The sequence below is a fragment of the Hydra vulgaris genome, chromosome 07, assembly GCF_038396675.1.
Source record: "Hydra vulgaris chromosome 07, alternate assembly HydraT2T_AEP".
In the NCBI taxonomy this organism is placed as follows: Eukaryota; Metazoa; Cnidaria; class Hydrozoa; order Anthoathecata; family Hydridae; genus Hydra; species Hydra vulgaris.
In genome coordinates, this window is record NC_088926.1 from 31,775,001 (window position 1) to 31,792,500 (window position 17,500).

The 17,500-nt window shown below is 26.1% G+C and overlaps 1 protein-coding gene across 2 annotated transcripts in view; it reads left to right on the forward strand.

The window, feature by feature from the left end:
* Positions 1-17,500, forward strand: part of LOC101237339 (receptor-type tyrosine-protein phosphatase delta) — a 544,974-nt gene that overhangs the window by 503,712 nt on the left and 23,762 nt on the right. For both annotated transcript variants that reach the window (XM_065801637.1, XM_065801638.1), the window contains exons 32-40: positions 1,930-2,003; positions 2,388-2,424; positions 6,216-6,313; positions 6,501-6,620; positions 7,465-7,625; positions 11,591-11,726; positions 16,127-16,282; positions 16,612-16,711; positions 16,985-17,061. In XM_065801637.1, the coding sequence (XP_065657709.1) occupies positions 1,930-2,003; positions 2,388-2,424; positions 6,216-6,313; positions 6,501-6,620; positions 7,465-7,625; positions 11,591-11,726; positions 16,127-16,282; positions 16,612-16,711; positions 16,985-17,061 (959 nt within the window). The remainder of the gene's footprint in view (positions 1-1,929; positions 2,004-2,387; positions 2,425-6,215; positions 6,314-6,500; positions 6,621-7,464; positions 7,626-11,590; positions 11,727-16,126; positions 16,283-16,611; positions 16,712-16,984; positions 17,062-17,500) is intronic.

Consider the following 17,500-nt stretch of genomic DNA (forward strand, 5'->3'; position numbering starts at 1 on the left):
CCACTTTGGATCACTCAGATGTCTTCACCACTTTGGATCACTCAGATGTCTTCACCACTTTGGATCTGCTAAAGTCAAAATATTCAAATCAAATATTTTATCTTTATACTTATAATATTTCTCTTCTTAATTGCACTTTGTAGATTTAATCATGAATTTCTGATTATGAATGACGACCACTACTTTTCTTTTATTTATTTTTTATTTATTAATTCAATTTCTGTACGAATAATTTCTTTTGCTTGGAAATATTGATATTTAAAAATTTAAATACCAATATTTAAGTAAATATTTAATTAAAATTTTGAAATTCAATTTTTCTAATCTTATCTTCAAATAGCGGTTAACTCAAACTTGTTATCTTGAACTGTTTTATTTGGTCCCTTGAAATTGTCTAATTAAAATTCTCTTCTTAAGTTGATAACCTCGGATAACTCAAACTTCTTTATATAGAACCATTTTTTCAGGAAATTTCTTTGATTAACTAGAACTAATTTATATAAATAATATATATATATATATATATATATATATATATATATATATATATATATATATATATATATATATATATATATATATATATATATATATATATATATATATATATATATATATATATATATATATATATATATATATATGTATATTATTTATATATATATATATATATATAATAATTATGTATATATATAAATAATAATTTATAGTATTATTAACAATGATAAACAAATAAAATTTTATTGTGCAAATCTTGTTAACTAGGTGGTTTTTTAAAACAAATTAAATATGCTGATTTCAAATATGCAAACCATTTTTCACCATCACGTCAAGTTGTAAAGATATTTGGGTTCAAATCTTTAGTACTTAAGGTAAAGTCCCTAATATTGTTGAAAAAAAAGTTATTCAAAAGTATGTCAACCTGGGTCTCAAAAGAAGCGTATTTTTATAGAGATTTAAAAAATGGTATTTGTTTGTAATAAAAATAAGTACTTTTTGTATTATTGCTGAGAAGCATTTTGTTAAAATTTTTTTAAAAGTCTTTAGCATTTTTTCACATAATTTTTTTTGTCAATAAATTTTAAGTAAAAATATTTATCTTTTCTAAAATTTCTATGAAAATACGCTTCTTTTGAGACCCAGGTTGACATACTTTTGAATAACTTTTTTTTCGACAATATTAGGGACTTTACCTTAAATACTAAAGATTTGAACCCAAATATCTTTACAACTTGACGTGATGGTGAAAAATGGTTTGCATATTTGAAATCAGCATATTTAATTTGTTTTAAAAAACCTAGTTAACAAGATTTGCACAATAAAATTTTATTTGTTTATCAGTGTAATCTTTTAATAAAAGGTTGCTAGCTTTTGATGCAATTTTATTATCTGATAATAAGGAAGTCATTGAGTTGCTAAACTTTTTTCAAAGTTATCTATATTGTACACTCAGTACAGCATGAATACAATATGTAACTTCTTTCACTGAAACATTTTTTTCACTTTTATTAATATAATGGTGTATATCTAATGTATATCGTCGGGGATAGTGCAAATCCGCATAACTAGCATTGGCTACTATTTTTGGATATTAATAATTTTAACAACAAATATCTATTGTTGACATTGCAAAAAACATGAATAATACTCTTTATACTAAAATGAAACCAAAATCTGTTGAAATAAAAAAAAATTTTAATTTTAAACTTTTCCAGTAAAAAAAATGTAGATACGTGGTATTATCCAATGCTAGTTACGCGGTTTTGTACTATCCCCGACGATATGTGTATATATATATATATATATATATATATATATATATATGTATATAATATATATATATACATATATATATATATATATATTATATACATATAAGTAGGAAGATTGTTAATATTTTGACTTTTTTTTATATATATATATTTTTAGATGACCATTCAAGAGTGCGTCTTGGAAATAGTTCAGATGTTAAACAAAATTATATTAATGCCTCCTTCATTCATGTGAGTTGTTTATTTTTTATAGTTGTATTTATTTATTTGCTCATTTTACTTATAAATTTTGTGTGATGCAGTTGTTTAATAAAAATAACAATGTTGTACTTTAGAATCTTTTCATTCTTTCATATTTTTTAGATTGTCTTCATTTAACTTGACTAATTATCTAATTCATTAAAGGTCATACATACTAATTTTTAATGTATTATACATATATGTAAAAACTTTTTTTTAGTTAACTCTTTTTTAAATAGATATATAACAGATTTCTAATTATGTTTAATTTTCAAAATAATTTTGTTTAATATAATTTATGAATAATAAGAATGTACTTTTTTTATTTTCCAATTACCTAAAATTTTAAATCTGCACTTGTTCTTTTTGGATTAGGGGTATACAAAGCATAATGTGTATATAGCAACACAAGGTAAGCAGCTTCTATTTGAACAAATCAAATTTATTTTTAAAATTTAAAACATTTTTTGGATATATATAAGGTATATATGAATTATTATTTTTATATATATGCACTTCCTTTAGTATTATATATGTGCACTTTCTTTAGAATTATATATGTACACTTACTTTAGAACTATATATATGCACTTCCTTTAGAATTATATATATGCAATTCCTTTAGAACCTAAGGTGAGCAGTGCCCTGATATATTTTAAACACTTTATGTTGTATAATCTTGCAATTATTGACATCAATGACCGCAGGTGGTTTTTTCAGTGTCATTGATGGCGTTTCATGCAATGCTAAATACGCAAAGATATTTGTATATTTTACGTGTTTACATAGTTTACACCATTTAACAGTAGTATTGCTTATTTAAGATTCCTGATTGTCTTTAATGACTGTTTAGATCATTAATCTTTTGTAGCTTTACAAAATTATCAAGAATTATTACTAGGATTATTAAGTCTATGAACTATTTCATTCTTACTTTCTAAAGAACATACATAGTCTCTCATCACCGCTACATACCATCAACTCCGATATCTTCTATCCATCATTGGAATGTCTTGGTGAAACCTTTTACTTGCTGATATCATCTAAGCCATCTCTAAAAAAGTTCACGTGTTCAACTTTATAAACATATGACAATTCATTGTGGCTGAGTTGTTGACAATTAACTGTGAATCAATTTATTGACTAACTTTTCAAATTTAGAATTTAAAAATGACTTAAGTGCCAAAAACTATAATGCAAAAAACTATCATCATCACCAAGTTCTCTAAATCTATCATTCACTAATATTCGTGGTCTTCGAAATAATTTTTCTTCTGTTGAGTCTAATCTCTTGTAAAGTTCACCAAACTTGCTGGCTCTTACTTACACCAGGCTTTACTTGCTCTTTATGAGACTAATTTGAGTTCAGCTGTCTCGTCTTGTGATTTTAGTGTTAATGGTTATCTTCTTTTAATTCGTTAAGACTCCAATAGTCACATGCTTGGCCTGGGCATTTACATTTGTAAGAATTCACCCATTTGTCTAGAAACTATGTTTCAATCCACAGACAATTCTTTTATGTTGGGTCTAGTTTCAGTGACTCTGCAGAGGTAAAGGCCCAACTTAACTTTTGCTTTTCTCAATCTCTAACACAAATAGTCAACAATCCAGACAATCCGAATCATTTACCTTCTCTACTCAACTTATATCTTCTTTCTGATTCTAGTCAGTGCTCAGTTTCTCCACATTCACCCTTAGGTGCTTCTGATCACATTTTGATCTCTCTAAAACTACTATCTCATTCTTCTTCATCATCAGAATTCCCCTATTATTGTACTTTTTACAACTACCCTAAAGCTGACTAACTCTTTCCGTTTTTTTCTTTGTGATGGCCCTTGGTTAGAAATCTTTCATCCTGCTGACAAATGTGCTTCTAACATAACTTCTTGGAATCAGACTGGCATGGAATCTTTTATTCCCTCTCAACAATTCCAAGTCAAGCCTCACTCTTCTCCATAGTTTTCCTCTCATTGTGCGGCTGCACTTTTTAATCCTAACCATTACTTTCATATCTATCAGCTAAACAATTCTCCAGAAAATCGGCATCTGTTTATCTCAGGTCACAAAATTTTGTATACCATTTCAAAAGTTAGGCTCTTGTGACTTCTGCAGAATCTTTAATAGTTTAATAAGGGTAAATCTGTTGTTCCACCTCTCTTGTATGGTTCAGATTTTGTCGCCTTACCTAAAAACAAAGCTGAATTGTTTACTAAGAACTTCAATATCAGTCTTGATTCCACTAGTCAAGCTCTACCTGATATAGCTGACATGTTGATGCTGGGAAGCGGCATCTGTTATCCCTCTTTTTAAAAATTCTTGAGACCACTGACTCATCCAACTACCATTCCATTAGTCTTCTTACTATCATAAGCAAGGTTTTTGAGTCTTTAATTAACAAACACTTAATCTCTCATCTTAAATTTAATAACTTACATTCTGATTATTAATATATATTTTGTTCTTATCGTGCATTAGATAGATGTGGAGAGGCTAAGGCTATTGCTCTTGACATTATTAAAGCCATTGATTAAGTTTAGCACGCTGGTCTTCTCCATAAGCTTTCTTCTTACAGTTTATCAGGTAACATCTTTAAGATTAATGAGTTGTCTTTGATGGACAGCACTCTTCTTCATATCCTGTAAATCAGGGGTTCCTCAAGGTTCAATCCTTGGCCCTATACTCTTTTTAATTTTCATTAACAATCTCCCGGAAATTCTCACATCTAAGGTGGCATTGTTCACTGATGATACTACCATTTATTCTTGTCCTGATAAGAAGCCAAAACTCTCTGATTGCTTGGAGGGGCATTTGAGCTTGAAAAGGATCTCACTTCTGCTACAGCATGGGGCTCTCAGTGGCTGGTGAAATTTAACTCAAATAAAACTGAATTTTTTTTGGCTAATTGTTATCACAACAATGTAGATCTTATGTTTATTTATCTATATTTATGAAAGGTAATGTATTTAGTGAGTCATCTATCCTTTGTCTTCTAGGATTAGCTCTTACTTCCGATCTTTGTTTGAAATCATATATTAAATTGATTGCAAAACTAGCATCTGCTAAGGTTGTACCTCTTTATCGTGCTCTTACTCCAGATTCTATTCTTTATCTCTATAAATCTCAAATCTGATCTTGTATGGAATAGTGTTGCCATATTTGAAGCGGATCTTTGAATGATGTCCTTTCTTCTCTTAGATAAGGTGAAAAAATGCATTGTAAACATAGTTGGACCTGTTCTTGTAGCCAACCTTCAACCATTGTCACATTGTTGTAATGTTGTTGTCTTTCTCTTTTCTATAAATACTATAATGGGCACTGCTCTAAAGAGCTAGCGTCTCTTGTGCCAACTACTAAAATTTATTCTGTGTTACTTGTCATTCAATTTAGTCTCATCCTTTTATTATGACTGTTCAGAAGTGCCCTAAAAATTCTTATTTGTCTAGTTTTTTCCTTAAACATCAGTTCTTTGGAATTCACTCCCTTCATCTTGTTTTCCTAATTTATATAATTTGAAATCTTTTAAACTGCCTGTTAATTGTTATCTTGCTTTATAAACTTCATCTTTTTTCTTCCAGTAACTTCCAACTCTAGCAGTTTGCTTGCAGCCTTGTTGGAAGTGAAGTTTTTAAAAAAATAATAATAATAATGTAAGCTTTACTTAACTTAGTCCTTTAGACTATCTTATATGACACCTTTTCACTACACAGATACAACTGAAAGAATCTGGCGACTGTTTACATTCCCTCTCTTTCTATTTTAGTGTTTTGACATTTTTTCAAAAAAACTAAAAGTGAAAATGAAACAGTAGTTTTAGCTACAATATCAAAGTTCTAACTGTTGTAAAAATGATAAAATTGTTGTTAATATCATTAATATCGATGTTAGAATCATAAAATAATTAATAAGCAATTACAATATGGCAACAATCACAAAATTTTTGAAAAATTGTTATTTGTAATTAAATTCTTATGTGTTATATTTTATTGTATATAAGTTTATATCAATATATTTGCTTTATGAAATTATATATATATATATATATATATATATATAGAGAGAGAGAGAGAGAGAGAGAGAGAGAGAGAGAGAGAGAGAGAGAGAGAGAGAGAGAGAGAGAGAGAGAGAGAGAGAGAGAGAGAGAGAGAGAGAGAGAGAGAAATTAATATTTTCGAAATATTAGTTTACTATTTAACATTTCTAAAGGTCCAAACATTTCATCATCAAATGATTTTTGGAAAATGATTTGGGAACAAGATGTTCCTGTAATTGTAATGCTAACAAATCTTGTAGAAAAAGGAAAGGTAACAAGAGTTACAAAGTTTCATTTCATCACAAATTTTTTTTAAAATTTTAATTTTGTTTATAATTTTTTTCAAAATTTTGACATTTAAATTTTATCTTTAATCATTTATTTTTTTATTCTTTTCATTTTTCATACAAGTATTAAGTTATAGATTAAGTTAATTTTCTCAAACACCTTTTTTTCAGAAAAAATGTGAGCTGTATTGGCCAACTTCAGATGCAAAAATTTTTGGTGATGTAGAAGTAACCATTTCTGCAACAGATAACTTCTCAGATTATGTTATTCGAAAATTTTCTATCAAAAAGGTTTAGTTTTTGTAAATTTTGTGTTTTATACAACTTTTCATATTTGTTGTAATCGTATACTTTGTCATTTGTTGTTTATCAACAAAATGTTTTATCAATATAAATGTGTGTACAATTATTCTATAGACATAATTGTATACGCAATTATATTGAGTATTATATATGTTGATACTACAATTAAAACTAGTTAATAACCTCAAGATATTGTTAATATTTTGTTTTTTGATATGAAGCTCAACAATAATTATTCATGCAAAAAAAATGCGAAAAAAAGGGTTTTGACATCATTCGTGTGTTTTTCACAGTTTTTGTAAAAAAAATTATAATTATAAACCTTATAAAACATTAAAGAGCTTTCATAAACAAAATTTTGTTTGAACAATTAAGGATTATCAATTTATTGGAACAATTGAATTTTGGAATCAATAGAACCATTTTTACTAAATGTTCCTCTTTTTTGTTAATAATATTTGGTCAAAAAAGAATATTAAGAACAATAGGAGTTTAGTCTTTTAATACTTCAATAAAAAAGAAATTGTTTTTTTAAATCTTTTTGCTTTACAACAGTCATTAAATGTTTTACATTTATTTTATATATTTATATGTTTTATCTTTTTATATATATATTTATATGTTTTATATTTATTTTATATATTTATTATAAATGTTATCGTTTCTAAATCATTTTCTAATGGTTTTTTATCTGTTTATTTCATTTATAAATCATTTTCTAATGGTTGTTTTTTTTGTTTGTTTATTTAACTGTTCATTTTATTTCTAAATTGTTTTCTAAGAGTGTTTACGTATTTTATTAATTTTTTTTTAATTATTATTACAATTTTAGGTTGGTTTAGAAGGAATAAAGTTAGTTCACCATTTTCAGTTTCTTCATTGGCCAGATCATGGAGCACCAGAGTTTGTCTCTAACATTGTCCTTTTTCGTCATCGCATCAGAAAAATATTTCCATATGAGTACACACAAAATCCAGTGGTGGTTCATTGTAGGTATGGTGTATTTATTTTGTATTGTTTTTAATAATTTTTTTATTATGTTTGTTTCTGAAATAATGATTTAAAATAAAAACAGTTTCAAGAAAAATCTTATGCAGGTCTCATAGGTCTACGGTTTTATGTAATTGATATGCTTAGCCAAAGTGATAATGCGAAAAAAAAATGATTGCAAATTTAATAGATTAATTAAATTATTCAATAGATTTAATTTTTTCAACAAATTTTTGCTAAATTTAGTTAGCAGTTAGTTATTTAATGTAATAAATTAACTAATTATAATTAATATAGTTAATCAAATAAAATTTAATAAATTAATTATATAATTAATATAATTACTAGCTGTTTGGACATACAGATCATAGAAGGTCTGTTCTCTGCCTACCAGTAATGGTAATTTTAAATCAGGAGGAGCTATTATTAAAATAACGAAATCAGTTATATATATTTACTAGAAAAATTATTTACAATTGTTAAATAAAGTAATCAAATATGCAATAAAATAAAAAATATATATTTTTATAACTAATTTGTTTACAATTAATAAATATATTTTAACAAAGCATGTATAAAAATAAGCAAAAAATTTCTTTTAACAAATTAACAAAACATAATAATTGTCAATTTTGTTCTTCTGTATCCCATAAATAGATATTATGATAAATCTAAAATTAAAAAAAATAATAAAACTGTTACTGTAAACATAAAAAAAAAAATACATACCATATAAAAATTGTAAATCAATTTACCTGTTTTTGGTAATGTTGTAATACTGCAGTTGCTGTTGTTGATCCAGCAGTAGTTGTTTGTGTTGTTGAATAGCATACTACAACAATCAATAGTATTTATAGTAGATTATTTTATTTTAATGCAAAAAAGAATAAGACATAGTTGTAGCTAATTATTAAGAAAATTTAAACCAAAAATGGTTTTAATTAAAGTTAGTTAACTGATATGGTATATAAAGGAGGCAATATTACAGCCAAGTTACATTGTGAATCAAAATTATAGCTTCAAATAATAAAGAATTTAAATACAAAAAAAAAAGTGAAAAAAGCGAAATACAACTCTAAATTTATTTAAAGAAAAAAAGTTACAAAAGTAAAAGCCATAGGGTAAAACCGGGTCAAACCGCACACCATATCATTTCGCACACTAATTGAAGTTATCAAATAAAAACTAAATGAATATGGCTTTGAAAAAAATAAAAATAGATTCAAATACAGAACTATCTCCTCTATTCGAATTGATAAAATTAGATGCCGATTCGACTCCATTTTTTTATAATTTTTATACAACTTTAACGAGGAGTCAAAATTTTTTTATATATTTTGTATCGCTGCAAACAAAATAGCGCTTGAACTGATATAGAACTGATATAAAAATAATTTTGGCACTATCTTGTTGGAAATTTGATTTTAATTCTGATAGTATAATTTTTATGCAGCTAGAACAAAAAGTTAAATAAAAAATCAAAAAAGTAAAAAAAAAAAACTTTTTTCTGATAAAACTGCACACTCAATTAATTACTTAGTATAGTTTTTCGCAAGTGACTAAGCGCCTATCTTTATCTAATTAACTTAAAGTTAATTCCGGTTTAATTATGAATGAAATATAATGTTATATGTTAATATAATAAACTCTTACTCATTAAAAACCAATTATTATATTATTTCTCAACATAAGCATCACTCACTCAATTTAACTCACTCACTTTAACATGCCAACTAAAAACACAAAAGCATACAAGGAAGACAATATACAAGCCGCATTAACTGATATGATAGAAAATAAAACATCACTGAGAAAAGCTGCATTCAAAAATGCCATTCCAGTGTCAACACTTAAAGATCGCAAAAGTAACAACAATGGCTTCTATGGCTCAGGTACAGTAACAGTACTCTCAAATGAAACAGAAAGATTGATGGTGGATGTGTTCCAATTACTTGGTGACTGGGGTTATGGTTTAACCCGAAATGAAATCCTAGAATTTGTATGTGGCTACCTTAAACGCGAAGATCAATTGTACTTATTCAAAAATGGCAAGCCTGGTAAAGACTAGTTCTATGCCTTTATGAAAAGATGGTCAAAAGAAATTTCAACAAGAAAAGCGGATAACTTAGCATCTAAAAGAGCCGCTTCTTGTACGCCAGAAATAATTGATCGTTATTTTGAATGCCTTGTCAAGCAATATCAACAGACTGGTATAACTTTTGGGTCGCATATTTAGAATTGTGATGAACAGGTTTTTTGGGTGATCAAGGCAAAGCAACCATAGTGTGTTGAAAGAAGGACAAGACGTGTATTTAAACTTATTGGCAATAATGAAAAAATTCATTATACTGTAAACAATTGCTGCAACGCTGATGAGCATTTTGCACCACCATTTGTGATATACAAAGCCAAAAGAAACTTTCGTTCTGACTGGACAAGAAGTGGTCCAGCTGGCACCAAATATTCAATTTTAAAATCAGGTTAGATGGAGCACAATACGTTTATTGAATGACTGAAAAAAGTATTTATACCCGAAACTGAAAAAATTGTTGTTATTCATATTTTAGCATTAGAAAGATTATATTGTGCAAAAGACACAATATAATCTTGATTTGTCTACCAGAGCATTCTTCACATATTCTACAATCGTTGGATAGAGGTGTCTGTTGTCATATCAAACAATCTTGGAAAAAAGTTCTTACAAAGTATTACAAAGACTCAAAATGTAAGAATTTAAATAAACAAAATTTTCCACCATTCCAAACTGGTGTATGAGAGTGGTAAATGTTTTACACGCTTGCTTGCAATCACTGGTTTCCAGTACACTGGCTATTTCCACTTAATAAAAATAACATAAATCATAAGGCATTAGCAATCACACAAATCTGCTTCAACAGCACCTACACCGTCTTGCTCAGACACAGCTTCATCATCTTCAACAGCCACAGCAGCACCTACTCCAACTACACACTGATTACCATCTTTCTCAACTACACCAGCTTCAAGTTTTGATAAGTATTAAGCATGTGTTGAGCATTGCAAAAACAGTATTGAGATTATTGAGAGAATTGAAGCAGTTTTTTCAAGCCAGAAATCAATGTTAAGTCAAATGTTAAGGAATCACATATTAACAAACCAAAGCATTGCAACATGCCGAAACTTGGCAAAAAATGTATTACCGAAGAAAATGTGATTAAGTTCCTCAAACAAAAAGATGAAGAAAAAGCAACAAGGGAAGCCGTGAAAGTTGCTAAACTTAACGCAAAGCGTAGACTCTTTATGCCAAGTACTCAAATGCCTGAGCATAACAATGCTGAGCAACCTCAGCAAAACAATAATAAAGAACAAGTACCAGCAGCCAAACGATTAAAAGTTGCAAAATGTAAAAAGTGTAGAGTATAGTTACATAAAATGGATTTATTTATTATGAATTAAATTAATTATGAATTTAATTAATTATTTAGAATTATGCAAGTTTTATAAAAAAAATCCAACAAAAATGCTTACTTTTTAAAAAATTGGCCACTAAAAAAGAAAATAGCATAAGTGCAAAAACACAAAAATATAAAGATAAATACAAACCTTCTGCTTCATTTACTGCTTCATTTATTTGTTCACTCATTATTTATATAAAAAATAAATAATAAAAAACCAATAATAATAAATTCAACATAAACGGCTGCTATAAAATCAAAAAAACAAAAAAAGTTTGAACTGTTGCAAAGATTACATCAGATTATAAAAGACATTTAATTATTATAATAGTTTATATATAATAATAATTTATAAATAATAATAATTAAATAAAAACCTTATAAAAATTATTTTTATAATTAAAATTATTTTTATAATTAATAAAACTTATGTTAACTAAGTTAATTAAAATTATTAGTTCTGTTATAAATATTAGGAACTGTAGTACATGAATGATAATGATTGTGAATTTTCATTTTTTTTTTTTTTTGCAGTGCTGGTGTAGGTAGAACAGGAACATTTATTTGCATTGATGAAATGCTGGAACTTTTAAAGCGTCAAAACAAAGTGGATATTTTTAATTATGTTAACTTTATGAGAAGTAGAAGAATCTTTATGATACAAACTCAGGTCTTTTTTTTTTCTATTTTTTTTTTCTGTTTTTTCTATTTTCTATTATCTGCCTGTTTCTTTTTCTACTTTTTTTTTTTTTTTTTTTTTTTTTTTTTTTGTCATATTAATAAATATTTAATAATATGATTTTGTTTAAACATTGCCTTTTTTGTAATCACCTTTCGCAATATTCCCTCTGTAAATTCAGCTAAAATGAAAAAACAAGAATATTAATTATCTTGACTTTTTTGCAACTTCACAACCATCTTGATCTCATTAAATTTAGAATAAAATATTATATGAAAATGTGAATTATACAAAAATATATTAAATTAAATACTTTTAGCTATAAAGTTATAAATATTCAAAACCAGTTTAAAATTTCAGTATAAAATAAAAATGGTTTAAAATATAATGCAGAATCATAAATAATAATAAAATAAAAATGAAAATAAACAAAAAGAAACTAAATCCAAACAGATTTAGTTTTTTTTTTTTTTTTTTAAGAGCATGTTTTAGGCATAAAACTTAAAAAGTAGCCCAAAATGGATTTCTTATATATATATATATATACACATATATATATATATATACATATATATTTATATATACATATATATATATATATGTATATACATATATATATATATACATATATATATATATATATATATATATATATATATATATATATATATATATATATATATATATACATACATACAGTAAGAAATCTTGTTTCTTACCATATATATATATATATATATATATATATATATATATATATATATATATATATATATATATATATATATATATATATATATATATACATATATATATATATATATATATAGAGAGAGAGAGAGAGATATATAGATATATATATATATATATATATATATATATATATATATATATATATATATATATATATATATATATATATATATATATATATATATATATATAGGGCTTGAAATAAGCGCTGGATATCAGACATTGTCTATAAGTCATTTTGTCCGACATATATTTTATGTGCACTTATTTTCTAATCATTTTAGTTGTTCCAAAATCATTAATAAATTCAGTATTGTATAAACTTTATTTTTTGAACTTTTTATTTTTATGCTATATTAATAAAATATATCATTTTTTGGAGTTAATTCATTTTTTAAAAGACGCCAAAGCATTGAATTAAATAGCCCAGTTTTTATCATTATATTAAAACATTGCAATTAGTTATTAATTTAGATTTATAGTTTAGTATTTATTTTTTGTCAGATGATTTTTATAAATTTCAAACAAATATTTAACTTTTAAAACCTCTTTTAAATTTATTTTATAAAAATTTTAACATAATAGTTTTTTTAATGCTTATAGAAACCAGTACTTTTTATTTCACTATTAAATTTGAGTTGTTACATAACGTTTGTTTTTGCGCTAAAAATTTTCGCTATTAAAAGTGTTAACAAAGTAATAAGTAAACTTAATAATTTATGCGTTTAATATATTTACATAGTAATTGATGTATTTAATAATTTTGTATTTTTATTATACATTTTTATTACATATTTAGTTATATATTTAATTATATTATTTATGTATTTAATATATTTACCTAATAATTTATGTATTTAATAGTTTACAAAGCATTTTGCATTAACCAGTAATTTTTAAAAAAAGTAATATAAATATATTTTCCTTTTCAAATTTTCATTTTTTGAGCTTAGATTTTTTTGTTTTTCTTTAAGATTTTCTTTTTGATAGATAATTTATCTTACAAACTTTCTTTTTATTTTCAGTGCATTTTTTAAATTGCGTGGTCAAGTTGTAAAAACTAAATACTTTGAGCATTTTAAGGAATGGCGTTCGATAGCACTTCTTTAATTTTTATTGGATTTATGTTCATTAAATTATATGCCCGGCAAACTTGAGTCTTTACCGGACAATTTGTCCCGTAGAAAAAAGTTCGTTATTTCAATCCCTGTATATATATATATATATATATATATATATATATATATATATATATATGTATATATATATCAGGTCTATAAGTATGAAATGAGCGGTTTTTTTTTTCAAAATAAAGCACTATTTTCTAATGGAAAAGTAAAAAATATTTTATTCAAAGTATTTGCCATTTTACACATTTTGACCTTGACATTTTTCTACACATTTTGATTACCTTTCTGGAAATTTGTGGATACCACGCCAATAAAACTGATCGTTTGTTGAGGCAAACCATTCGGAGACCCATTTTTTGACTTCTTCGTAGGAATTGAAGTGTTGCTTTTTCAATGCGTGTCCTATCGATGAAAACAAATGGTAGTCGGAAGGAGCCAATTCTGGTGAATACGGCGGGTGAGGTAACTCTTCCCAGCCAAGTGATGTTATCGCTTCCTTGACCGCTTTCGCTGTACAACTCGGAGCATTATCATGCAACAAAATTACCTTTCCGTGACTTCTGGCTCATTCTGGTTGTTTTTCGATCAATGCATGGTTCAAATTGATCATTTGTTGTCAGTAGCGTTGCGTATCAACAGTTTTGCCAGGTTTTAGAAGTTTATGGCACACCACTCGCTTCTGGTCCCACCAAACACAGAGCATTGTCTTTTTTCCGAACCGATCAGGCTTTGCAGTCGGTGTTGATGCTTCTCCTGGATTTACCAATGATCTTTTGCATTTGGGATTCTTAAAATAAATCCATTTTTTATCACCAGTCACAATTCGATACAATACTGACTTCCTTTTGTGTTGTAACAGCAACATTTCACATGTGGTTTTTCACTTTTCCATCTGCCTGTCATTCAATTCATGTGGCACCCATTTCCCGCACTTTTGGATCTTTCCCATAGCTTTTAAATGATCAGAAATTGCTGGTTGTGAAACATTTAACATTCTGCAATTTGTTTTTGACTTAAAGTGTCATCTTCATCCAGTATTGCTTGCAATTCTGTGTCTTCAAACTTTTTTGGTGGTTTTCCACGTTCTTTATTTCGCACATCAAAATCATTATCTCTGAACTGTTGAAACCATCTTTTGCATGTTGCTTCCGATAGAGTATGATCACCATAAGCTTCAACAAGCATTCGATGCAATTCTGCAGCACTTTTCTTCAAATGAAAACAAAAAATTAGTGCTTTCCGCAAATCATCATTTTCTGGTACAAAATTCGACATTTTTAACACGATTAAAAAATATGATGCTATTATACAATGACTTGATGTTTACTAAATATGTTTGACAGATGTCATAGCAACAAAATTAAAAAAAAATTAAGGCCCGTTCCCAACAAATGTTCTCTATCGATACATTTGTAACTCGACGCTCACTTCATGCTTATAGACCTGGTATGTGTATATATATATATATGCACATATATATATATATATATATATATATATATATATATATATATATATATATATATATATATATATATATATATATATATATATATATATATATATATATCTGATGCAGGTGCCTTCAAGATGTTTTAAGGGTTGGTATGAACACGGGCACTTGTTACATATGATTGCTGCACATATCTCTATTGTTTAAAGTTTCATGAATTGAGAACTAGAGGTACCGCAAAACACTGGCCAAGCATAAGTCATGTGTAAAAACACTGAAGCAAGATTGAGCACAGTGGTTAGATTTCTAGCTCAGAACCCAGAGATCTGGGGTTTGACGCCGACTCTAGCCTAATAAGCGACATTGGTAAGGAAGAAGGCATGAACTTCTAGTTAAATGCTCTCCTGCGGTGCTCCGTGATAAGACTGTAAGGACTTCTGGGAACACCTAAATAACCTAAAAAAAAATAAAAAAAAAGATTTCCATATTAAATCAGGAGAGATACCAAAAAATGCCAAGCGATGGATAGCAGACATTCCAGCGCAGCATTACTGATAGATGTTTTTGAAATAAGTGTTCTGCTTTAACTACAAATAATGTCATATACTTATATATATATATATATATATATATATATATATATATATATATATATATATATATATATATATAATTGATTTTATATATATATATATATATATATGTATATATATATATATATATATATATATATATATATATATATATATATATATATATATATATATATATATATATATATATGACTCACATATATATATATATATATATATATATATATATATATATATATATATATATATATATATATATGTGACACACATATATATATATGTATATATATATGTGTGTCACATATATATTTATATATATATGTGAGAGTGTGTTTTTGTGATGTGTTTGCATACTTGTTAATATGATTTATATTTTAAATCTATATTATATAATTAATAACTTATTATAAAATAGTTAATTATAGATTAAATAATTTTCTGTTTTGTTTTTTTAACTGTTAGGATCAATATTTATTTGTATATCGTGCTATTTTTGAATCAATTACTTGTGGTATTACTGAAACAATGGCTTCAGATTTTCCCCAACTATTTGCAGGACTATCTAAAGTAATAAATTTAAAGTCAGGCACCACCAATGGTTTTGAAGAACAGTTTGAAGTAAGAAAAAAGATTTATTTTTTTTATTAACTTATTTTTCATTTACAAATCACTTAACTTTAAAATTTGTGATTTAATCATAATTTAAATTGCACTTAAATTTTTTAATTCAAAGATTTGTTTAATCAAAATATTTTAATGAGGTAAGTGTTTGTTTTCTTATAAATATATTGTTTTCTTAGAGTGTAATGATAATCTATGGGTATATTATTTTGCTAGGGTGTTAAGGTGTAGGGTGTTAAGGTGTAATGTTTTGCAATTAAATGACTATACTTGAAATAAAGAAATTCAGTAAAGAAACTTTGGGACAATAAAACATTTTATTTTAGAGGCTGAAGATGTTTATTTTAAGTACAGCCCCTGAAGTGTTTAGTAATGCTCTCAAAGATGTCAATAAAGTAAAAAACTGTAATCAAGAAATATTAGCAAGTAAGATGACTTTTTTTTATTTTGTTACATCAACTATTTAGTTTTTATTAAACCATTATGTTTTTAGATATTTCTCAAATGTTTAATGTAATAAAGAAATTGAATTCTCTATAACATTTATAAATTTTGGTATTTTGGTAAAATCTTTATGTACTTATAATACAAGCTTACCATTCAAAGTGAAACTGGTTTCCAGTTCCATTTTAAATCACTAAATATTAATTCCAAAACCTTATTTTTATTTTATTTATAAGTATTATAATATTATAATAGGCGATGAAAAACGTGTATTGTTATTGGATGGCATCTACGAAGAAGGTGGTGATTACATAAATGCAGTTTATGTAAATGTATGTTTTTTAAAGTTTCAGATTTTTTTATTGCTACTTGGAATCTATGTTGCTAAATAGTTTTTTTTATCTTGTTATCTGAATAAAAAATTCTTGTGCAACTTCTATATATAATTGTAATCATTTTTATGTGTTTTTTTTTAAAAGAACAACTGACTTGAGAACAAACACCTTTTTATTATTGCAAGAAATCAATGTAAAAATGTGCTGTCTGATGCTAAGCTTCATTATTCCTAGTTAACTAAATTTGGTATCTTCTCTCAGTTAGTCTTGAAAAAATGGAAAAATAGAAAAATCTAGAGACTCGAAAATCTTCAAAATCTTGCTGAAGTCAATTTAAAAAAATTATGATCGCTATTTATGAAAAACTACTTATAAATAAAAATTTTTCTTAACCTAAAATATTTGTGATTTTTTATCATTCTGTACTTTTGCTTAT